Source organism: Scylla paramamosain, chromosome 28 (assembly GCF_035594125.1).
Source record: "Scylla paramamosain isolate STU-SP2022 chromosome 28, ASM3559412v1, whole genome shotgun sequence".
Lineage (NCBI taxonomy): Eukaryota > Metazoa > Arthropoda > Malacostraca > Decapoda > Portunidae > Scylla > Scylla paramamosain.
The window spans coordinates 1,058,899-1,085,000 of record NC_087178.1 but is presented as its reverse complement, the minus strand read 5'-3'; the positions used below and the strand labels follow the sequence as shown (position 1 = coordinate 1,085,000).

The window sequence follows — 26,102 nt, the reverse complement described above, 5'->3', positions numbered from 1 at the left end:
GTGACGGTACACCCGCCCCGCCCCGCCCTACCCCGCCCCGCCCCAGGCACCGGGTACATGTGAGTCAGAGTTGGCACCACGGAACAAGGAACAAGAAACAGATAGGAAACGTGTTATCTCCTCTCCCACACCTCTCCCTCTTCCGTCTCTTATCTCACAAACACCTCTCTCTTATCTCTCTCACACTTCTTTCTCTCTTATTCCTCCTTCCACACCCGCCGTGCCCCGCCAAAGGTGTGCACTGAAGGGCGGTGACTCAGGGAGGGTCCAGCATTGCAAAACACTTTATTAAATCCCCCGCCAATGCTGCTGCTCGCCAGCCCCCTAGTCCCCTGTAGTCCCCCAGGCCGTCGCTCCCCCGCGCCTCCCTAGCACCGTAAGAGCCGTCCGCGTGGCAACTTGGCGTGACGTCACGAGTGATGCTCACTATAAATGCCGGCGCGTGGCGTGCGGAGGGCAGTTCCCAGCCACGCACAGGCACAGAAGGACTAGTCATCCCGCCAAAACCCACCCACGGTAACTATCGAAGTGAAGGTAGTGGTGGTGGTGGAGGTGGTGGGCTGACTCATCGAAGTGGTGTGCAAGTGGAGGTGTGTGAGTGTGTATGTGCAACTTTAACTCATCCGCGCCCCCTGTCTGGACTTAACCTGGAGGTGACCCACAGGGCTTTGGGTCCCCTGGGCTTATGGGCTGCTGGTCCTGACGCCCCTCAGTAGTGCTCTGCTACTACTACAGTACAGTGACCACCGGGCATCGACGCCCCGCCAACACTCAACTCACGGCGCCAGGGTGGGGCAGGGCAGGGGACTTCAATGCCCCTGCCCGTCCCAGCCAGGCCTGCCTCACACACCCTGCATACCTGCCACACACCTGCTACACACCTCTGGCTATGACAACTTTAATATGTTGCTAGCCACACCCATACGCTCTTGTGCTCACCCTCTGACTTGGGGATCGAAGAGGCTCTTGAACGAGAGAGAGAGAGAGAGAGAGAGAGAGAGAGAGAGAGAGAGATGCGCTAAGTGGAAGGGGTCAAGAGGTTCAGGAGGGAAGGAAAACCACTTCCATCAATAACATCACCACCACCACCACCACCGCCAGCAGCAGCATCCCCTTCCTGTCCTGGTCACTGTCAGTAGCCAAGCTTCCTGCCACTCGCCATTCATCACTAACGCAAACTTTCTTCTCATTTCAGTAAATAACTCAAAATGTGTGACGACGAGGTTGCCGCCCTGGTTGTGGACAATGGCTCCGGCATGTGCAAGTCCGGATTTGCCGGCGACGACGCCCCCCGCGCCGTCTTCCCCTCCATCGTCGGCCGTCCCCGCCATCAGGTAAGATAAATGTCTGACTGAAATATTAGTCATGCAGTCGTGATTTTAGTCTTCCCAATGTCATGTACTTGTTCAGCACACAAAATATTGTTCTGCCGTGCCTCCTTTGCCGTCCAATCTAACGAATGTTATCTCGTTTCAGGGCGTGATGGTGGGCATGGGCCAGAAGGACTCCTACGTGGGTGACGAGGCGCAGAGCAAGCGAGGTATCCTCACCCTCAAATACCCCATCGAGCACGGTATTGTCACCAACTGGGACGACATGGAGAAGATCTGGCACCACACTTTCTACAATGAGCTCCGTGTGGCCCCAGAGGAGCACCCAGTCCTGCTGACGGAGGCTCCCCTCAACCCCAAGGCCAACCGCGAAAAGATGACCCAGATCATGTTCGAAACCTTCAACACTCCCGCCATGTACGTGGCCATCCAGGCCGTGCTGTCCCTGTACGCCTCCGGCCGTACCACCGGTATTGTGCTGGACTCCGGTGACGGCGTTTCACACACTGTCCCCATCTACGAGGGATATGCCCTTCCTCACGCTATCCTGCGTCTGGACTTGGCTGGCCGTGACCTCACCGACTACCTGATGAAAATCCTGACCGAGCGAGGCTACACCTTCACGACCACCGCCGAGCGAGAAATCGTTCGTGACATCAAGGAAAAGCTGTGCTACGTCGCCCTTGACTTCGAGCAGGAGATGACCACTGCCGCTTCTTCCTCCTCCCTGGAGAAGTCTTACGAGCTTCCTGACGGCCAGGTCATCACCATCGGTAACGAGAGGTTCCGCTGCCCCGAGGCTCTCTTCCAGCCTTCCTTCCTGGGTATGGAATCCTGCGGCATCCACGAGACCACCTACAACTCCATCATGAAGTGCGACGTGGACATCCGTAAGGACTTGTACGCCAACACTGTGCTGTCCGGAGGCACCACCATGTACCCCGGCATTGCTGACAGGATGCAGAAGGAAATCACTGCCCTGGCGCCCTCCACCATGAAGATCAAGATCATTGCTCCCCCTGAGCGCAAGTACTCCGTCTGGATCGGCGGCTCCATCCTGGCCTCCCTCTCCACCTTCCAGCAGATGTGGATCAGCAAGCAAGAGTACGACGAGTCTGGCCCCTCCATCGTCCACAGGAAGTGCTTCTAAGTCAATTATACACAAATCCGCTTTTATATGTAGATATCCTTGTATAATTTGCACGCCGACAAAGATTTTTCTATATATGACACATCTAATTATTGTACTATTTAATTAAATTAATGATTTTTAATACTTTTTTTACTGAGCCTGGAGCAGCGCACGCCACAAATGGTGGTGGCGGCGCCGCCATATAACGTATTCAAGGAATTTAGAGAGTGGCGCCGGGAGGTGAGTGGCCGACCGGCGAGTACTAACTGTTCCCGCCGCCCCGTAAGGCTGCCTCCCTCTCCTCCCTCTCCTCCCACTCCTTCCCCTGCCTCTATTCTCCTCCGTACTCTTCCATCCCATTGATTTCCCTCCCTGCCCCTCACCTCCCCAGCCCTCACATAAGCCACACATCAAGCCAAGCACCACAGCATTACTAACTGCTCGCGCCCACACAGTAAACGTGAGAGTAGCAGCCTGATATCCGGCAGCTGGAGGAGCGAGAGAGTGAGCGCCGCCCGTCACCCCATCACCACCCACCCCACTTCCCCTCCACACACACACACACACACACACACACACACACACACCTTCATTGCACAGCTGTCTTCTCCATGTATAAATCCACCCCCCACCACTTCAATTGAATTTACCTCTCCTCCACCGCCACCACCACCCCAGCAAGGCACTCAAGTTCCCCTACCTCCTCCCCTTCCACCGATCCACTCACCGTTCCTCACAGCTGTTCTCTCTCTCTCTCTCTCTCTCTCTCTCTCTCTCTCTCTCTCTCTCTCTCTCTCTCTCTCTCTCTCTCAAGTATAGTACCTCTTCTTATTCCCTCCACAGACCTTTACCCACAGCATCTTGCCTATTCCAAACATGTGTACCACCACCATCACCACCACCACCACCACCACCATCACCTCTTCATCATCATCACTATCCTGTTTCCATGCAGTTCTCGTCCTCCTCCCCATCACCCAACGTAACTTTCACCCTTCCTTCACCTCACCCCTCTCCCTTCCTTCCCTCCCACCCCTTCACCTTGCGCCCAGACGATTACTAACTCCACCCCAACTTCCTCTCCCCCTCCCCCACCCTACCCCCCTCCACACCTGATTCTCTTTTTAGTATGGGCAGAAAGGTAGGCAGTTGGGCCAAGGACAGGATAAGGATGAGGCTAAGAGTGAGAGGAAATAATAACAGGAGGGGGTGAGGTGTTGGAGTATGTAAGACAGAGCAGCCGTTTCTCTCCCATAATGGTTAAGGTAAAGTTAATAAGTAAGTGGAAAGTAAATAATAGTTAAAAGATTATGATGTAGGTATAACAGTACACACACACACACACACACACACACACACACACACACACACACATTTCCAAAAGAGAAGAAGCGCTATTACTACTATTACTACTACTATTACTACTACTACTACTACTACTATTACTACTACTACCATCCGTAATAATAATAATAATAATAATAATAATAATAATAATAATAATAATAATAATAATGATAATAGATACTAACAAGAGGCGAGTACAGAGAGAGAGAGAGAGAGAGAGAGAGAGAGAGAGAGAGAGAGAGAGAGAGAGAGAGAGAGAGAGAGAGAGAGAGAGATGGGTTTCGATGCACGTGTTACTTTTTTCTCTTTTTTTAATATTTCTATTCATAAAACACACACACACACACACACACACACACACACACACACACACACACACACACACACACACACACACACACAGAAAACTATACGCTGGACATTCACAACTCAGAAAACAACAGCAAAACACAACAACAGCAACAACAACAACAACAACAACAACAACAACAACAAACAACAACATCATCATCATCACCGTTCACTTGCTCACCTCAGCTCCCCAAAAGAGGCGGGTTAATGTATGAGCAAGTGTACAGGTAGGTAGCATTAGCTCTGTACCAGGTATGACTCACACCTGAGCACACCTGAGCACACCTGAGCACACCTGAGCACTTTAGCTGATTGCCTCCACCCACAGGATAGCTGCATACATACATACTACACCATTCAAAGATGTATTCTCTGTGAAGTTAATCATGAAACTAAAACACACCAAACTTAATCTATTAACTTGTCTTATCCTAGTCTTACTTGTCTAATCTAATCATACTTATCCTACCACGGTCTAAATTTAGTCTAATATAACCTATTCTAACTAACCTAACCTGTCAGTTTCTTTTATCTCAACCAAATAACCATAATCCGATCTAATTTGCCCCTATTCTAACATTGTCCTACTTAATTTAGTCTATTCTAATTTCACTTATCCTACTTAAATCTAACCCAACTTATCCTAACCTTACCTAAGTTTACTTAGCCTAATCTGACTATGTAAACCTACTACCCTAATCTGACTTACGTAACAATCTAACAAAACTTGCAATAATCGAATCTAATTTATCCTAACCTTACCTTATCTAACTTAATCTAAGCAAATCTAACAGCTACAATATGAATGCTACTACTAATAATAATAATAATAACAGGAGAGGAGGATAATGCTGGCTGGCAATACTGATAGAGAAGATAAATGATGATCACACTGACAGACAACAACGGTGACCACAAGAGTAAGTAGTGGCAGTGAGGAGTTACCCAAGTCACTACTGTATTAATCTGATGGACGCTGAGACGTGCACATTATATCACCAGTTTAGAATTCATCGCCTTTTACTGATTACATTACGCTACGGCTCATTATGTGGTGTGCACTGGGTGATGGGGATAAAGACCAAGGCTGAGGAATGCTTCACTAGCAGCAGCAGCAGCAGCAGCAGCAGCAGCAGCAGCAGTAGTAGTAGTAGTAGTAGTAGTAGTAGTAGTAGTAGTAGTAGTAGTAGTAGTAGTAGTAGTAGTAGTAGTAGCGGAACTGCGGGGGGAGGGGGAAGGGGGAGACACGAGGGGCACGTGCCTCCCCTCCCCCCATTTTAAGGCTGTTCCCACCTGTGGTGCCCCACATTTGAAGGCGGTGGCCCTATTTGAATAACTAGACAAACTGGTAAAATGTTGATAAAAAAATAAATAAATAATTAGTATTAATAAATCATATTCATGAATGGGTCTATAATGACATGAAAATGCAAAAAATACATATAGATAAAATAATTAAATTAAATAAAAAAGATAAATAAATAAATAAATAAAGCAAGAGTGATCCACAGCGAAGCGCCAGCTGACTGGCGGCGAGCGTGGCCGCCACAAGCCAATCAGGTCTCACTGACGTTTCCTTTCTTCACTCCACGACATCTGGCGCGTAATCAGTCTTTCATGGAGCTACTGAACACGCCCTTATTAAGAATAGTCTCACAGACCAGTATATACAAACAACGCCTTTACTGAACATTATCGCAAAGGAAATGGCTGTGATTTCTCTTTTGGAAGCCTGGGAGCAAGCAGTCTCTGCTGTTCTCGTGCGCTCACACACTTGTTTGGACTTCACGAGAAATTTTGAAATAACACGAGCAGTGGCGGAACTGCCACTACATTTCAGTATTTATTTTACAGAAAGCGTTAATAATTTTATCTTATTTCGTTACTATGAAAACTGATAAACCTCGAATATGTTTGTAGTACAATATGTACAACAAAAAACATCATATTTATTATCCATCCTTATTAATATTAGCCAAGTTACTGTTTTTCTCTTCATATACCTCATGCTTTATATATATATATATATATATATATATATATATATATATATATATATATATATATATATATATATATATATATATATATATATATATATATATATATATATATATATATATATATATATATTCTGGTGCCCCCACCAGTAGTAGTAGTAGTAGTAGCAGTAACAGAAACACAGAGGAAAGTAAAAAAAAAGAACAGCAACTGATCTGTTGACTTACATGGCTGTTTGTAAAAGGTTAGCTTTAGTAGTAGTAGTAGTAGTAGTAGTAGTAGTAGTAGTAGTAGTAGTGGCATATATATATATATATATATATATATATATATATATATATATATATATATATATATATATATATATATATATATATATATATATATATATATATATATATATATATATATATATATATATATATATATATATATATATATATATATATATATATATATATAAGTAGTCATTGTTGTTGTTATTGTTGTTGTACCGCCATCACCACCAGCACCAGACACAAGGAAGGCACTGTACCAAGTGGTGTGAATGACGTGCAGGCTTTCCTTTCCCTTCTAAGGCTTGCCCGGGTTCACCTGAGAGGAATTGGGTCACCTGCCACAACAACGACAAACAGAGATGCGACGCTGCTTGCCAATCAAACCAACCATAAACTCACAATTACCATGTAGCGACTATTTGCAATTGCATTAAAAAATAGTTGGAGCAAAGTATTGAATTATCATTATTATCATCATTATTATTATTATTATTATTATTATCATTATTATTATTATTATTATTATTATTATTATTATTATTATTATTATAGTAGTAGTAGTAGTAGTAGTGGTAGTGGTAGTAGTAGTAGTAATAGTATTATCAGTAACCTAGTAGTTGTATTTGACGTATAAATGCATTAATATCAAATATGTACGGCCTCTCTCTCTCTCTCTCTCTCTCTCTCTCTCTCTCTCTCTCTCTCTCTCTCTCTCTCTCTCTCTCTCTCTCTCTCTCCATACACACACACACACACACACACACACACACACACACACACACGTAACTCGGGGGTCCCTTGTTGTTCAAAGAAGTGATATTTTCAAATGAATAAAACATAAAGGACAACGTGGCCATTAATTAATATTTAGTACTATAAACCTCGATTCATCGGAGATAAGGACACACACACACACACACACACACACACACACACACACACACACACACACGCACACACACGCGCGCGCGCGCGTGGAAAGATAAGTAATAGGTCTTATCTTTCCTTCATTAAAAAGAGCAAGTCAACATATTCACTAAAAAGAGCAAACTCCAGTAACGCAGCTGTGGCCAGACACAAAAGCTCTTTCTCCTAAGCTAAAATCTCGTTAAGTCAAGTTCCACTGTTACTCAGGGTATGTATTTTGAAGCTCTAGGTTCCCACAATTTTTTTTTTTTTTTCAAAATTTCTTTTTTCCAAAGTCATTAAGGAGCTTTGAGAAAACATTAATTTAATCGTTGATCCGTTCACTGATTAAGCCACGACTCGAAAAAGCCTCATATTTTGCTGAGAAATAAACAAATAGCCAAGTATCTGAATATTAGTAGGCTAATGTTATTTTCAAATCCCAAAAAATTTAAACCGTAGCCACCGGCCACGGGATACCGGCCAAGGGAAAAAAAAAAAAAAAAATTGAGATGCCGGTCCCCGAATAGGGTCCGAAGCAGTAGAAAAAAATTGAAGGCTAAGTATCTTGAAACCTCCCTCCTGAAGGAGTTCAAGTCATAGGAAGGTGGAAATACAGAAACGGGCAGGGAGTTCCAGAATTTACCAGAGAAAGGGATGAATGATTGAGGATACTTGTTAACCAGAAGATACCAGAAGAACAGTCCGACCTGGGGACATTTGTGGTCCCCTCCCCAGATAGGGACTCCGAAGCTGGTGTAGGGGTCACCATAATAATTTTGAATTTTTAGTGAAGGGTGTGTGTGTGTAATTAGGTGCTTGTAGTTTTGCGTGAAGGAAGATTTGCGTGAAGGAAGAGAGTTGTCTTTAGAGGGCAAGCTGTGACTGCCCCCTTGTATTGTGAGACACAAAGAGAGACATTCAGTGAGGAGAGTCTGTGAAAAGTACGTAAGCATAGATTAATAAAAATGTCAACTTGGTACTGAAGAAAAAAGCGATATTATGAATCTGAATCAGTTATGTGAGAAGACAAAAATGTAGACAACTCCATGTCTCCCCAGCACTACTCGTTAAGCTTACCTGTCTCTGAGGACTTGCCAGCACACGACAGGAATAAATCCCACGCGCACCTCATCTGGGCTGTTCGCTAATGACCTTCCCCTTAATAACTCCACACACTTGCTTGTTATTTGTACTTCACTATCACCTCTATTCAACGAGCGTCTTTGACTAATGACCTTTTCTATCACCATCACCTGATGATCTATTCACTAATAATCTGACTATTGACTTTACCCTCTTTAACTCCTCGCACTTGTTAATTAATCTGCACTTCATTAATCACTATTACCTCTATTAACTAAGCACTTTCCCTTATTTCTGAGTTTCTTGCACGTCAGTTTAGCGCCACAATTGCCACTTGGTAAAGCCCCACACTTCCGCCCGCACAGCTGGACTCCACTACGTGACTCCCGCCAATTTCCGCACTTTTGAATCTGAATTAAATTTCTCCCTGGGATGAAATGATAGTCTGCTAAATATACTGAATTAATGACTAGAGTGCACTATAAAATAAAATTGGTTAAAGACCTGCATATGCTACTGTGTATGTACTTTATATCATTATCCCTTTATAAATATTCATTGACATATTACACATGTAGACTTTCACACAAATGATATATTACCGAATATTTGATTTTTGGTTATAAAGGAACAATAGTAACATTGCGAGTGTTATCTACGGTAAAACCCTTAGAATTAAATGGAGAAGGGAGCCTTCAAAAGGATTCAAAATTGTTTTTATATAAGTAATGAATGGCATAAGTAGGCTATGAATTAAGACCAATAAAAGCCTAAGAAGACAAACTGAAAAAAATTGGTGTTCAACTTTGTAATTTAAAATCATTGTGACTAAATACTCTCCTTTAGAATGACAAATTATTGAAATAAAATTGATATGAATATCTTTGGTTACTTAAAATTATATGTAATTTAAAATCACATAACAATACGCCATGCTTTCATATGTATGCAGATGCAAACATAACATCACATAATCAACCACACAGGGTATATTTGGATTAGCCCATAATATAAAACCTGAATCTAACCTAAACTATGCTTACCTGACCTACCCTAATAGGATAACTTATGTTACCAAACCTCTAACGTAAATTATACTAACCAGTATACTAATCTGTAAACTAATCTAAATCTAATTGTAAACTAATCTAAACTATATAAACTCAAGGGGATCTGCTTTAAATAAATATAAATTAAAAAAAAAATGTTAGAAGCCACTCTTCACCTGACACAAGGTTCTAACACCTGTATGTAGGTATTTTAACTTGGTTGCAAATGAGCAATAAAAAAAAAAAAAAAATATATATATATATATATATATATATATATATATATATATATATATATATATATATATATATATATATATATATATATATATATATATATATATATATATATATATATATATATATATATATATATATATATCTACTGTGATGGCAAGGGAATCTAATATGAAGAGGATACAGCAAAAAAAAAAAATAATAATAATAATAATAATAATAAAAATAAAGTAAATAAATAAATGAATAAATAAATAAAAAAAAATAAAAAAAGAGTCGAGCAGAAATAATCCATAGATCAGTGGAATGCATCACTAGAGGAGGTGGTGCATGCAAATAGTTCATATAAATTCAAAGAAAAATATGACAAATTTGGCACTCATAGGTGAAATATTATGAGTTTTACTCTATTTCTAATACCAGGCTGGCAATCCCACACAGGTTGATCCAGACAGAGCACCACGCATGCACATACACACATCATTCACACTCTTATTCCCATCAGTCATCCTCTGGTGGAATAGGATAGTCTAATGGACCACCTCATTACACCCTAGGAGCTTAGGAATAGCACTGCTGGTCATATACATCCTTAGCATATAAATACAAATATGTAAATAGGTAAGTACCAAGGAGGCTGTACTATCCTTCTTGAGCAAGAGGATGGAGGGTATAGTGTGAGGTCACAGCCTTACTCTGAGACCACAGGATATAGCTCTAAACTCTCCTCTGGTGACTTTGTTGGCCATTAATAAACATTTCAAATGCTTCAAATGTTTCCTCTTCCTGGAAATGTAATAACTGGTGACCATGAGAGTCCAGTATGTAATTTGGAAGACTGAGTGATTCTCTCTCTCTCTCTCTCTCTCTCTCTCTCTCTCTCTCTCACACACACACACACACACACACACACACAGAATTCCATACTAAAACCTATCACAAAAAACATCCAATCCCTGATGTGAGGTGTAAACAAAACAAAGATGCATTATTGTCAACAAGGAATGGATATGTTTACTCCAACATTTTACATACAGTACATACAGATAAACAATATACATGGCATGGGAAGGAGGGAGGGAGGCCTTGGGAGCACCAGAAGGCCCCCACACAGATGCTATTAGGTGGAGTCATTCACCCATTTGGAGAAGAATTCCTCTTGCTCCTTGGACTTCTCGTTGGTTATGAACACTTGGGCAAGATTCTCATAGTTGTAGGCTCGCTTCAGGAAGGTGTCTGTCAGGCGGATCCCAGCAATGGTCTGCAGGGGAAAATATGTGAAGTCATAGGTGCCTCCCTGGAGAAGGGAAAAGTCTCATAAGACTAGAAGAGAGCAAACACAGTGCCGTTCTATAAAGAAGGAAATATGGAAAAACCATTAAATTACAGACCAGTGTCACTTACCAGAGTAATAGCAAAATTGTGAGAAAGGTTGATGCAAAAGAAATGGATGGATTCCCTAGAAAATAAAGATATTATATCTAACAACCAATTTGGGTTCAGAAGAGGGAGACTGTATCTAAGCAACTTATGATTCTACTCTTGAGTGATTGATACAGTGCAAAATAGAGATGAATGGGCAGATAGTATTTATCAGGATTTGAAGAAGGCTTTTGACAAGGTGCCACACAGAAGACTGATATAAAAGCTAAAGAATGTTGGAGTAAATGTTGGACTACTGAAGTGGCTGGAAGACTTCCTGACAAACAGAGAAATGAGGACAGTAATCAAGGACAAAACATCAAAATGGTGCCCCATGATAAGTAAGTCTCACTGGTGTCAGTTTTTGCTCGTTATGTTTGCAATATATATAAATGGATGGAGTAGCAAGCTATGTGAGTCTGTCTGCACATGACATGAAACTTCTAAAAGGGGTGAGAAATGAGTGATTGTGAGGCACTACAGAAAAATTTGGATAAAATATGAGATTGGAGTAGAAGATTGCAAATATAGATAATGTAAAAAAATTGGAATTTGGCATGAGTGGCAGAAGATGTACATAGGACTATAAGATGGGAAATGAAAGTATAGAAGGACAGAGGAAAAGATCTTGGAGTGACTGTGGTAGAAAATGTATCACTGGAGAAGCAACCAAAACAAAATAACGAGAGAAGTTCTTAACCTATTGAGAAACACGCGGACAGCATTCGTACATTTGGATGAAGAAATGATGAAGAAAATAACAGTCACAATGATATAACCAAGGTTGGAATATGCTGAAGTGGCCTGGTAATCTCAGGAGAAGAAACATATAAAAAAAAGTTGGAAAGGGTATATAGAGCAGCAACAAAGATGGTGCCAAATACTAAAGGTTCTGTCATATGAGGAAGGACTCACTAAAATTAAGCTTTCAACACTGGAAGAAAGAAGAGTGAGAGATCTAATAGTAGTGTATGAGATGGCAAGCAGAGTGAAGTTGGATAGAAAAGATCTGTGTGTGTGGAATAAGAGAGAAATTAGAGAACATGGTAAGAAAATGAAGATGACCACTTGCAGGAGTAATATGAAATATAGCTTCCCACGTAGATGGATAGAAGCATGGAGCAGACAGGAAGAGGAAGTGGTCTGTGCAAGAAACATCAATGATTTTAAGAATAAGATGGACAAAAGTAGACATGGAGACAGGACAGCATGAGTGTAGCTCCTTTCTCGTATGTTACAACTATGGTCTGGCAAATCTAAAACCAGGGGTGTGATGCATAATCCTCCTGGTGTGCTGTTGTTGCCTCCCCATCTATCAAACTGACCTCTGTCCCACTCACCTGCATTGTTTCTTGGGAGATGATAATTTGGTCAATTCATCAACTCCATCATCATACTTGCTTGCATATTCTAGCCACTGTTCACTGTTCACTCACTTGTGTTGCTGCTGCAGTCTGAGATCTGATCTTTGAAATACCAGTAAAAACTCCTCATTTTTTCTTCTTTCTTTGAAAATACTGATTTACTTTATTATAATATACTTGGCTTGACTGTGTATATATGTGAGATGGTTTGACAAGGCTTCCATCTGAGTGTTGCAGATACGATGACCTGACCTCATGTGGTGCAGGTGTGGGTGGGGTATTGGAGTGACTGCTGCATTTCACCTGATCTGGCTATCCCTGGCAACACTGCACAGCATACTATCTGACCATTTTCTTCCTTGGAGCTCATAAAAGTAATATTTACAGTATAAGCCTCCATTTACTCTTATTTTCACTCTTTATCTCTGTGCCTTGGATGGCTTCTTGTAACATTAATCACTTCAACTTGAAATTGTATGGAACTAGATATTTTTAGACCAAGAATTTTACTAGACACAACACACAGCTCACTGATTTTAAGACAGCACCCATGAAACTTCGTAAGATCACGAAATCTTAGCCTAAATAAGAGTAGAAGACAGTCACCAGATTCAGAGAGTTAGGTTACAAGGGACCTTTTTCCTGTATCCATAATAGTTATCCTTACTCCTCAACTATTTCAGTTCATCCACAAACAATAGTAGCAGCAAATAACACTTTCTCTCCTTTAATACTGCAGTAAATTACACTTTCTCTGCTTTAATTTTACAATAATTTTTCTACTAATATCAGCAAAAAAGTAGCATAGTGGAATCAAACAGTCTAGCCAGGATGTAACACTGTTGCTGTTTGAAATCCTTAGCAATCCCTACAAGAGATGGTGGATTGTCTGGAAAGGATGAGGCTGGCCACCTGTCCTTAGCTGAGGTGAAGCAAGCCAGGTGAAGGATGAGTCTGGTGGACATGTGGCATACTTGATAAAGGAGGGGACAAAGTGAAAGAAGCAACTGCCCACCTGAAGTCCAGTCTGCAGGGGCACCAAGGGTAGACTCAGGCTGACTGACTGCCCGGGCTGGAGGGAAGGAAGTGACCGACTGCTGACTCCACTCCACACAGAACCTCCACCACCACCCAGGAACTCCAGGTGTAGCTCTAGGGTTCGCTCACTGCCTCAGCAAAAGAGAAAATGGTTTACACACTGAGGACAACAGCAATGGACTTACACACTAATGTAATAAAGATTAATGTTTGCTTTCATGTTATAGGCTGTCTCTGAGTTGCTGTTATTTACTAATAACAGAGAGAAAATACAAAGATGTTACCATATATTAGTAATGGAGAGGCAGACTTCAAACTGTTCCTCTAGCCTCACCACACTGGGGATGCGCTCCACTGTCACCCTCACGTCCCCATACTGAGGCGTCTGCAAGGGGAAGGAAAGGTGACCAGCTGGCATTAGTTTGTATCAAAGTTGGATATGTCAGCTTTACATATAAGTCTTCAGCAAGTCTTGGCGTGTATTTCATGTGATGGAGATGGAAATTATGGACCAAACAACTAACTTCAATTCTAATGAGCAATAAATTATTTGTTATAACTGTGAAATACTACAATCCTGTGTAGGTAGTCTTAATCAAGGGTCAATGCTTAGTACCAGTATGTGACTCACAAGTATGCAGCAGCACATTGAACACATGCACACTGGCTTATGAATTTGGGTTCCACATCTGCACAGAGCATTATTATGAACAGACACACATCATAGGTGGACAGAATGTAATGGTAAGTGGAATACATATAAAAAGATATGTGGTGTGTTTCACTGACAATATGATTTACATTTGAATACCATAATCTTTCAGTGTACATATAGTTCAATACAAGTAATTGTTCTAATGACAGTAAATGTTGTCACACACCATCCTCTGTAGCTGGCTGGTCTGGAGTCTGCCTCGATCACCCATGTTGGTGCGCCACACAATGTCCAGCTTGCCAATGGAAGTTGCCTGCCGCAGTGCTGCAGGGTTGGAGCGCGCCTCCGCCCTCGGCTTGAGGCAGTACAGGTACTGTCTTGTGTCATGTGGGTTTACAACATTCATTCTCCCAAATACCAGTGTGTTGGAATCTGGTAAAACTTTGTTCATTGGTGTTACTGAAAATTAAATGACTGCATTAAAATCACAAATACCAGATTCTGAGACGTTTGTGTTCTACAAGAAATTTTTCATCACATGAATGTGAGAGTTATAACATCATATGTCTTTAACAAGAGTCAAAAATAAAAATGCAACATCCAACTCTACATTCAAGGAGCAAAACTTGAAATATTTTGCAAAAGAAAAGGACTCTTCCTATATTTTACAAATTTCTTTCATTTCTTTTGTAACATTTGGTCTAGGCCTTTTAGGGGAAGAAAGTTTAAAAAGACAACAAAGTGATGAGCAAGATAAGGGCAACAGTGGCTGGCCCTACCTGAGAAGTAAGGCGATGGCTCCAACTCCACCTTCTCCAAGCAGAGTGGTCCCGAGGTGATGTTTTGCACCCCAGCCTCCAGGTACACTTCATCTGACTGAGGCACACAACACTGTCACAAACACTACACACAAACACACACACAATTATATTGAACTTGAATACACATAGAAAGTGAAAATGTTAGTTTTACTAATTTCAGTGTGCACCAGCTTCTGCAGTACTTGTATTTATCCTGATGCATATCACTAGACTTGTATGGAATGACTGTCTCCTCCTGGTATGCTTTCCTCTGGTGGCTAGTATTCACAAGTTTGTGGATGTCTAAACTACATTACTTAGAAAATGATGTATTGGTTTGCAGTAAGTTTGTCTGAGGCAAATAGCACCTACTTCTCGTGATGTTATTTAATTGATTATTAGTGAACCATGAATTGTTTCAAAGGTAAAATTTGACTAAATACTGGACTGGTCCATGCAAGGTACATATACAAAGGAACCCTGGTTATCCACTATCTAATTTTCCTGAATGCTTAAGCAACTCAAAGTTATGAAAAAAAATAAATAAATAAAATAAATAAATAAATAAATAAATAAATAAATAAATAAATAAATAAGAAAATAATAATAATCCATAAGGCTGGCTCATTGACTATCCCTTTATTGGGATACATATACAACTTGACAAAATAAAAGCCAGTAAGATATAAATAAAAACAAAATAAACATATGCAGACATTCTCCAGAAAGGCAAATCTCCATAATTCAATGCAGCATAGGACAGCAAACCCAAACTGCTCTGATCAATGACCAAAATATATTGAGCCTAATAAAGCAGAAAACAGAGCATATTATGATGTTCTAGTAAATGCAAGGCAATATAAACATGCTATTTACATATCAAACCTCAAATAACCTGAAAATTTGATTAACATGACTATACAGTTCCTCTGTGAGCTGATAACAGGAGTTCCTTGGTACAATTGTGTATTTGGTGACATGAAAAAAAATTACTGATGTGTACAAACATATTTCTATACTAATGTGTAAGAGAAGTGCACATTACTCCTACACTGCATGGGAGTGCTGTAAATGATGAAATGTGAAACTTTCCAGAGTCAATGAAAAAACTGAAATATGAAAATGTGTTTATCTTTGTACCACCACCGCTACTGTCCTGAGGCCAAGAAAGCGACACAAGCAAAGAAATACACTGAGGAATTCTAAGCTTGGTTATGATAAAGCAACTTTTCAAAGGTAATGCACAAAAAAGATGGCATTAAATATGAAAATATTCTCATAACAAATCACAATACAGTACTTATTAAATTCAGCTGATTCTTATAGTTTGCTGAGTCAAGGTAGAAAGCAAGATTACAGGAGCATAATTCATGTTCCATATTTCTACTATTTTAATGACAAGAATTGCATAGTAAGCAGTAGATTCATTATAATAAAATCACTACACCTGCTGTATGTTATTATGTATTAATGCATTTTCCATACAAGATCATTACTGTCAATACATGAATACCAAAAAATAAATCAAGGTCCATACCTTATTAGCAGTAGTTATTTTTTTGAGTCAAATCCAGTATGTTAATAATTAAAACTTGACAAGAACTAATATTACAAGTATAAATGCCCAAGAAACAAAATTTGCATATGATTTGAAGGGAAAATAATACTAATAAAAAAAGAGGAGTATAGTTTTTGCATACTTACAACATAGTCCTGCAAACAAGTGATGGGGCAGCAGGAGTCATGCAGAAGCAAGCATTATGGCCATGCAAAAAACATGCTGAGAAATTGAATATAACATGATAATAAAATACACCTGAGCCTTGGAGGGGCCGACGTGAAAGGGAAACAAGTCAGGAACACAAGTAAGGCTTCTCAATATTACTAACAGGTCACCACTAACCCCATTTATTAACAACCAAATGTTCAGCTATACACATTCACTATAATTTTTGTACCTTAACCCAGGAAGAGTGAGGAGTAGATACAAGTAATGAATAAATAAATCTTGGCCCTGAGGTATCACTAACCCCATCCGCTAACACCCAGACATTCAGCTACACATATTTTCTAACTTCTCTGTGTCTTAACCATGGAAGAGTGAGGAGTGGACACAAGTGATGAATAAATAACTCTTGGCCCTGAAGTATTGGGCATAAAATATAATGAAAAAAATATAATTACTAAAAGACATTCTTGTAGATTTTTATGTTACGTCTTGGCACTTTTATTTTTTGAATGTTAAGAATACATTTGTTAAAGTGTTTAAGTAATCCTGGATAATTTTACACAAAAAATACAAACACATTACTCCTACATTACTAAAGGATATATTTGTAGATGTTTGTGTTGTTTTGCCACTTTTACCCTTCTATTGTCAATAAGAGTACAACACTAATTACACTGTTTAAGTAATCCTAGATAACTTTACAAAAAACTGTACAACTGCATATACTAAAAGGATTCAACAACTACATTATGCTTTCTGCCATCTAGTGGTATCTTTCCAAATTATACTCTAAACTTGAACCAGACTATTTAACCAAGCTTGAGGAAAAGCCACAGCAGTCAGAGGGTTAAAACAAGCTTAACTGATGATGGAAAGATGAGTTCCTAAGCCATTAACTACACAATTCTCTTGGGAATGAGATGCATATTATTGATTAAAGCAATGCATTGCTTCAGAGACCTGTCAGTACAAATTTTAGTTAATAAAACCTTCATTAAGTGATTTCCATGTCCCCAATGGCACACTGGTTAAATGCTGCTAGTAAATGTGCATATCATTAGTCTACTCTGTGCTGATCCCATTCATAAGTCTCCTCCTGGGGAATAGCACTATTATGTACTGGGTGGGAAGTAAAATGTAACTCCATCAAAATCATAACAAACCTAAAACAATGAATCAATCAAGATACATCTGAAATGCAAAATATGCACAAACAAAACCACATGGTCACTTAAAAAGTTTTTTTTTAACTAGTGCTGGATGACCTGAAATTTTCCATTTGTTCCAAGTAAGTATCTACAAAACAGGTAATGTAATTATTACCAATACAAAATATATATATATATATATATATATATATATATATATATATATATATATATATATATATATATATATATATATATATATATATATATATATATATATATATATATATATATATATATATATATATATATATATATATATATATATATATATATTAAACATACTTAATTTCAGCTAAATGTGTGAATAATACAATAATACAATAAATTTTTGCAGTATAACAATTTTTAGAATACATAATAGTACTTTAGATGTGAATAAACATTATATGACACTACACTAATCATACATTAGATGAATAAAAACACTACAGCAATAAAACGCAGAAGAAAACTCTTGAAAACCACATCCTAGAAAAAGCAAGCAAGAACTCAATCTTACCTCAGCATTGTAAAACTTGGTCTTCACATCAAGAGGCTTCATCACCTGGAACTTGAAGAACTTGCGGAAGTTAAGCCGATCCCCCGAGGCTGACAGGTAACTCACAGCACACACCAGTCTGTGGAGAATGTGCCAATGGTGAGGTGGACTGAGGACAAGCCTTGGCACAGGGAAGTGGAGGAGCTGGTAAGAGAAAGTAAAGGGAGAGTACAGAAGTAGTTTAGAAGGAAGATTGATGAAAGGTTAGTGAAAATATGTTGCTTTGGAAGGAAGATATATACGAGTATATATATATATATATATATATATATATATATATATATATATATATATATATATATATATATATATATATATATATATATATATATATATATATATATGAGAGAGAGAGAGAGAGAGAGAGAGAGAGAGAAGAGAGAGAGAGAGAGAGAGAGAGAGAGAGAGAGAGAGAGAGAGAGAGAGAGAGAGAGAGAGAGAGAGAGAGAGAAGAGAGAGAGAGAGGAGAGGAGAGGAGAGGAGAGGAGAGGAGAGGAGAGGAGAGGAGAGGAGAGGAGAGGAGAGGAGAGGAGAGGAGAGGAGAGGAGAGGGAGAGGGAGAGGGAGAGAGAGAGAGAGAGAGAGAGAGAGAGAGAGAGAGAGAGAGAGGAGAGAGAGAGAGAGAGAGAGAGAGAGAGAGAGAGAGAGAGAGAGAGAGAGATTCTTGTACGTAAAGGTGTATGGAAATGAAATTTGGAACATTTAGTGAATGATAAAACACACACACACACACACACACACACACACACACACACACACACACACACACACACACACACACACACACACACACACACACACACAAAGAAAAAAATCTATCTGTACTTTGTCATCATCATTAGGACTATCCTTAGTTTTATTATCATCATCATCATCATTTCAGCCCAAAAAAAAAAGTATGGAAAAAATAAAATAATTAAGAATGAAAAACATTCCGGAGCCCACTGAAAGTGTCAAGAGAAAATTAGTTAGATAGAATCCCATCAATTCATCAATAATTTTAACAAGTCTACGAATATTTCAAGAAATTTGTGGAAAATTACAATCAAGAAATTCCTGCAACAAATAAGACTGTAGCCACCCTGAGAGGCACAAGCCCAGAGGCACCACCTACATGTGAGTACCAATGTCCTTCACTTCATGCTGGATGACCTCATTGATGGTCTCATTGCCCTCCAACTGGTGCAGCATCTCATTGTCGTCCTCCCCCAGTAGGGGCACTCGCTGGTTGCTCATCTGCAGCACAGCCTGGCCAGTGAAGGGAAGCACGTACTTGACACATTATTATTTTAACCCTTTCGCTGTGATACGAGACAATTATCAGTACCAGAAGCAATGCATGAAATCTTTATAAGCATCTACAAGAAAGAAGCGGATTAAAAGAAGAGATTTTGCAATTACTATCGAGTTTAAAGATTGGAGGTGGCTGTATTGCAAGTAAAGATGTCTCAGAATGAATAGTAGTTAAAGAAAGAAGTACAAAATAGCAGTGAAAGGGTTAAGACAAGTTAACATCTCCTTAAGGATCAAATAAATTATACCTTAATTGTATTTTTTAATATATTTCAGAGTAAAAAATAAAACTTCCCACAATCACTTTCATAATTTTTAAATAGTAGTATTTAGTTCTACCAAAAACAGCCAAAAAGTCAATGGCATCATCAGTAAAACATCTTAAAATTTGTGTCTACTTATCTCAAAAGACAGCCTAAAGTTACTTATACAGAATACATTACACATCAGTGTAAAATGTGAAAATACTACCAAATTATCTTTGGAAAAACACACCACTTTGAAAAGAAAGTAGTAATATAAGTACATGTGATCTTTTCCATGTGTTGAGTAACAAAACCATATTGACGACAGCAAGTGTTCCTCACCTTGATGGACACTTCCCGCACTGTGTCCTTCCCATCATTATGAACACATAGGCAGCAGGAAAATGTCTCACCCAAGTATATATTCCTGAAAAAATAATAAATAAATAAATAAATAAATAAATAAATAAATTTAGCTATATACCAGGCCAGCAATCCCACATGAGATGGTCTAGACAAAGCATCACACACTCATACCACCCGCATCCCCACACACACACACACACACACACACACACACTTTCTACACAGTACCCAAAGCTCTGAGGCAGGAGCAGCATGTGTCCCACGCCAGTGTTGGGCAGCCCCTGAGGAATGGCAATGTCAGCCCGCACATCAGCATTGAGGTGTTCTCCAGGCAAGTCCCGCGCATCACAGCCAACAGACAGACCCGTGAAGAGGGAGGGTCTGGTGAGCCGCATCACTGCAAACATTAACCATTCACATCAATGATTCACATACATTTTAGAATATCTTCCCATGTCATAAACTGCTATCAGGTGTATTGTTATTCTTTGTACTTATCAGTGCTCTGGTTCTACATCTGTATCTAAGATGGATTAGACTGGAATGAAAAATAAAAAAAAAAGAGAGAAAAAAAGATAAAATAATGACACCCTAACATTACGGTAAGACAGCAGTGTATGCAATGTGGGGCAAAGTATATATCCTGAGACATGCACTCAATTTTCAGTTTCTCCTAATGCCACATGACCACAATGTTGTTATCTCAGATCAGTCAGTCAAATCCAGTTTCTCCATTTTGACAATTCTCTATAATAAGACCACATACGCTGTAGTTAATGAATATTATTATGCACAGTTTGTGAAATACAAATGAATAAACTTATGTATGTATTCAATGTAAGCAATTTAGCAAAGGCAATATTAAGATTGAGAAATGAGGAAAGTACATGGGCTCAGTGACTGCTTAAGGTTATATTAGGTTAGGTTGTGTGGTGGTTTCACATATTTTGTGGAGAGGAAAACTTGGTCTCTAGCAGATGAGGTCATGCTATCAAGATTAGCCTTACTATTGTTAACATATACTAACACTTGGCCTCACTTGTGTATGAAGGCGAATAACCATACTATTAAACTTCAAATGCCCCAGCTAAGATCTCCTCCCCATATCATAGAGCTATACACCAACCTTCACTCATATTAATACCTCTCCTGCCCTCATGTGTGATACACTACACTTCGCTCTTATTTGTGTATGAAGGTGAGTGACCAGACTATCAAATTTAAAATGCCCCAGCCACGGACAACCCCTCCCCCCTAACACAGAACCAGTTATACCCCAACCTTCACTTATATTCATGCCTTTCCTGCTTTCAGATATGCTATCCTACACTCCATCTCGACTCCACACGCACCTTTCAGGCTCAAGATGTGGTCCTTATCCTTGCTGTCCATGGTTCAAGTAGCGGGGTTGGTGGGCTGCCTCACAGGTGACATTAGCAGCTGTGTTTACTTCCCACAGTCTGACTTTCCAACAGGGAATATAGAGGATGACAACACTAACTTAGTCACATACGTTTATTTCATTACGCACACACACACACAAATATATATATATATATATATATATATATATATATATATATATATATATATATATATATATATATATATATATATATACACACGAGTATATATGTGTGTGTGTGTGTGTGTGTGTGTGTGTGTATGTGTAATGAAATAAACGTATGTGACTAAGTTAGTGTTGTCATCCTCTATATTCCCTGGGCAGGACCATTAGCACGCAGAAATATAAGCTCGGTCACCCTAGTGTTCACTATGTGATGACCAGGTAGTAAGTACTCTGTCATGACGTATTACCACAATATGCCTCAGAATGGTTACAATATTCAACCATTCCATATAATTAAAAGTAATTTCCAGTAATACTTCTAAATTTGAAGTATTCATCCGTCGTCTTTCCTGCACATTTGTGCATATACCACTTCAGTATCAATGTCACATACGTACATTACTGGGGTCAGAGGAAGAGAAAAAAAAGATAGCGTTTCAATTAACATATTTTATATATACTATATACAGTCCCTTGGATGATTGCATTACATTGCCTATACTACGTCCATATCAGTCTTTACAATGTTACTTTGATTATTTATTTGATTCGTTTTTCAAATGATTTATTTAACCAGAGTAGGTCATCATCGGATTAACTTCCTTCTTCGTGGGATAGTGTGAAAGGAAACAATACAATATCTTTATTTCACAAGCTTGTCAATTACCTTACCAATATGATTGGAGAAACACGCAACTGTACTTTCACGACCAACATTAGGTCTTTATCTTGAGCGGTTACACTCAATACCACGTTTCCTTTCCATCGGCGGTGCAGACGCCGCCCCATACCGTGCTAGGCGGTCGTAAGTGGGATGAGGGACACTTACGTCCATCTAGCACGGCCAGGGATGGGTCACAGGTGTTGGCTGGTCACGGTGACTCGTGGTGACTTGTTTAGATTGATACAACGGCTGAAAATAAAACATTTATAAGCTAAATCATTCTTTATAACGTACAGTGCCTTGTGCGACTCTTATATCCCTCATGTACGCGTATATGTTATAGTGAAACTCCGTTTATACAGATAAGTACGATTTATATATAATTAGCAGGGAGTACTACTCGTAGTTATCTACACGCTAGTCATCACGATATATTTCACGTAATTGCAGTTACTGAGCTCGAAAATGGATATCCAGGTGTATCGATCCACTCAAAGCTGAATCCGGCCAGGTGTTCTAGATCCCTGGTAACTCACATGAACCTGTGCAAACCTCGGCAGAGTTAGAACTGGAGAGACATATATCCCATGCAACTTATCTTCTCGAAGGAATCTGTTGAGAAATTAGTAGCTGTTACACAGAAACTAGGGCAGGTTAACTACTAACCTAACTCTCGTCACCAATCAACTCAAAAGATTTTCGAATTTGATTTCACTTGCATTTTAAGATAAATACATTTGACCATGGTGTCTGTTACAGTTCCTTCATGCATGTACTAGAATGCATCACGTAACAAGAAAGGAATACCAACGAAATAACTTAAAGAATTTTGTTGCAGCTGCAGCGAGCTCCTTAACTGACTCGAGCTGGTGAACTTGGTCACATTTTCCTTTCAACACAATGATATTTCAAACAACCTCGACATAAACGTTAAGTATGCTCTGTAACCCTCTGAACAAGGAATATACGTTAGCAACCATTATTACAAGTTACTTCGCGTCACTACAACAGATAGCACGTTAAAGTAATTCGTTTTCAGTACTCATTTCCGGTTGCCTGAATACGAACATACCCATCATTGATAACACACATCCATCCTGCTGGTGAATGTATGCACGCAGGCCTTGACATCGCGCAGGTGAGGGCGTCTGGTAGTCACAATCTGTACCACAGGTTCCCTCGTCTCCATACCTGTCGAGGGTCTACTCTCATGCCATCTCAGACACAGGATACGATTACATATGGCACAACATGAACTCCTTTAATTTCATGAAATCTTAAAGTTCGTACGATTCGAAGGAAAATCTCTTAAATTTGAGAGCAATTATAGGATCATTAAAACTGTAGCTACTTCAAAGAAACTAAATCTCCATAACTTGACTGGTGCTATGGAATTTTTTTTTTTACAAATTTGCAAAACTCTACAAAGGTGAATGAAACGCCTTACACACACACACACACACACACACACACACACACACACACATTTATTCATTCACTCTGCAACTTAGACTGCTAAGTGGTCTAGCTTCTCTTCAATTCACAGGTGTGTATATATATATATATATATATATATATATATATATATATATATATATATATATATATATATATATATATATATATATATATATATATATATATATATATATATATATATATATATATATATATATATATAATGATCCTTAAAACGTAGTGTACAACTTCCCTCACATTGGTAACAGTCCAATTACGCTTATTTCAACCCCTTACACACACACACACACACACTGTATCTGGCAAGCACGACCTGTAACAGTCAAGTAGAATAATTATGTAGGAGTGCAGTCTTCCTTGTTCACTCACGTCAGACTCCTCTCCTTCCCTGTCTTGGCCTTCCTTGTGACCCCAGGGAGTGATGGCGAGTTTGTTTCTCACCAACACCAACCGGCCAGCACCACCGCAGTGACGATCAGAAGTGGCTTCCTGCACGTAGCGGGGCGAGACAGCGAGTGACGCAGACAGCGGGTGAGGGAGTTTCTTCTCTCGTCTCGTGTAGCGATTAGTTGCCAACGATGGGTTACTGAGTATTTCCGCAATGCTTACAGGTGCCACATACGTTAATCACTCATTCACCCAGCGGTGACTGAATGATATAATGATTTGCTATCTACACCTAACGGTGAACGGGAGAAGTAAATATATGTGGGTGAAGAGATGTACAATAACTAAGCTGACGTGAGCGGTGTCGGCAACACAAGGACCTGTACCAGACTTGTCGTAACGTGTGATATCATCCCCCCCCCCTTCACGACACGTATGTACCAGGATGCCAGAGTGCCGTTACCTGTTATTGTGATAGTGGCACTCCTTGTCATGTGGAGCTTGTATAGTTTTCTATCCTGCTGGTCATGCTACGGGCTCCATATGTATTACTTAACTCGTATACGAACTGTTGTTGACGAGATGAAATTAAGACTATTTATTATTGTACCATTGCATATCAGTGTTATCTCTTCCACGGAAATGCTGAGAAAGATATGGTATCGATGAAAATAAGAAAACTCAGACATGTCTGAATCCATACTGTAATCCACCAGCACATACAGTTCTAACTTCATCTAGCGAGCATTCGTCACATAAGGCAAAGTGGAATGTTATATACCTTGTGTGTGTGTGTGTGTGTGTGTGTGTGTGTGTTTATCCATCATTATATGTATGAAAAACGTATAACACGCACATCTACATTATAGCGGAGAAAAAAAAATGCGACGATTCAAGGTTGTACAGACCACCCATTGTTTATTAGTAATTCACACACACACACACACACACACACACACACACACACACACACACACACAACTGTACCAACACATAACTCGCATTGCAAATCCCTTTGCTACGGGTAGAAGCATACTAGTACAAGAAATTAAGATGTTTGATACCCAACGACAAAAACGTTTGTCACTACTAATATTGTTCCTGGCCTCTCCGTCCCCTGATAAGGCAAGGCATGAGTATTATCAGTTAAAAACGTTCATTACATAAAGTACACACTAACTTACCCCGTATGGCTCTCGCATCACGGTTGCAGGAAATAAAACGTTTATGTGTATCCAGACCTGCCACAACGTACATACAGGGAAAAGTCGCAGGGGTTACTGCAAGAAAGCTAAATAAATAGGCAGCATTCCTTTGTATCTCTGAATTGCTTCTTTTCTTTTCTTTCTTCGTCTCCATTCATGAATCAAATCACTGCGTTGTCATGGTAATCAGTGTTGTCTGCCGTGTATTGCATTCCTTCACACACACATACACTTACATGCAACACACTCATCCACATCATCATTGCAGTAAACGTTTAAGAGAGAGAGAGAGAGAGAGAGAGAGAGAGAGAGAGAGAGAGAGATTAACACTTACGTTCATGATCAATACTGCTCATGACAAAAAAAACAAAAAACAAACGGGACTTATTTTTCACCAATTGTTGTTGTTGTTACTGTTG

At 39.6% G+C, this 26,102-nt stretch overlaps 2 protein-coding genes and 1 long non-coding RNA gene across 3 annotated transcripts; 1 reads left to right on the top strand and 2 right to left on the bottom strand.

The window, feature by feature from the left end:
* Positions 1-362: 362 nt before the first annotated feature.
* Positions 363-2,605, top strand: LOC135115113 (actin, clone 403-like). Its single transcript, XM_064031612.1, has 3 exons — positions 363-516; positions 1,196-1,334; positions 1,477-2,605. The coding sequence occupies exons 2-3, from the start codon at positions 1,209-1,211 to the stop codon at positions 2,479-2,481; spliced, it is 1,131 nt and encodes a 376-aa protein (XP_063887682.1). The 5' UTR covers positions 363-516; positions 1,196-1,208; the 3' UTR covers positions 2,482-2,605.
* Positions 2,606-10,704: 8,099 nt separating this feature from the next.
* Positions 10,705-21,844, bottom strand: LOC135115110 (trafficking protein particle complex subunit 13-like). Its single transcript, XM_064031608.1, has 10 exons — positions 21,731-21,844; positions 20,607-20,775; positions 20,355-20,439; positions 19,589-19,722; positions 18,437-18,554; positions 14,977-15,073; positions 14,424-14,656; positions 13,827-13,927; positions 13,520-13,670; positions 10,705-10,979 (listed from the first exon to the last, which is right to left on the bottom strand). Exons 1-10 carry the CDS (start codon positions 21,768-21,770, stop codon positions 10,839-10,841), a joined length of 1,269 nt encoding a protein of 422 aa, XP_063887678.1. The 5' UTR covers positions 21,771-21,844; the 3' UTR covers positions 10,705-10,838.
* Positions 21,845-22,378: 534 nt separating this feature from the next.
* LOC135115111 (uncharacterized) lies at positions 22,379-24,616 on the bottom strand. Its single transcript, XR_010275819.1, has 2 exons — positions 24,461-24,616; positions 22,379-23,803 (listed from the first exon to the last, which is right to left on the bottom strand). It is a non-coding gene; the product is annotated as an uncharacterized LOC135115111 (long non-coding RNA).
* Positions 24,617-26,102: the final 1,486 nt, after the last annotated feature.

Coding starts and splice junctions, on each gene's coding strand:
- LOC135115110 (XM_064031608.1), bottom strand. CDS start 21,770: ATGGACAGCAAGGATAAGGACCACATCTTGAGCCTGAAAG. Junction 20,440..20,606: donor CTCCTGCCTCAGAGCTTTGG/GTACTGTGTAGA, acceptor TTATTTTTTCAG/GAATATATACTTGGGTGAGA. Junction 19,723..20,354: donor TGCGGGAAGTGTCCATCAAG/GTGAGGAACACT, acceptor TTCACTGGCCAG/GCTGTGCTGCAGATGAGCAA.
- LOC135115113 (XM_064031612.1), top strand. CDS start 1,209: ATGTGTGACGACGAGGTTGCCGCCCTGGTTGTGGACAATGGCTCCGGC. Junction 1,335..1,476: donor TCGGCCGTCCCCGCCATCAG/GTAAGATAAATG, acceptor ATCTCGTTTCAG/GGCGTGATGGTGGGCATGGG.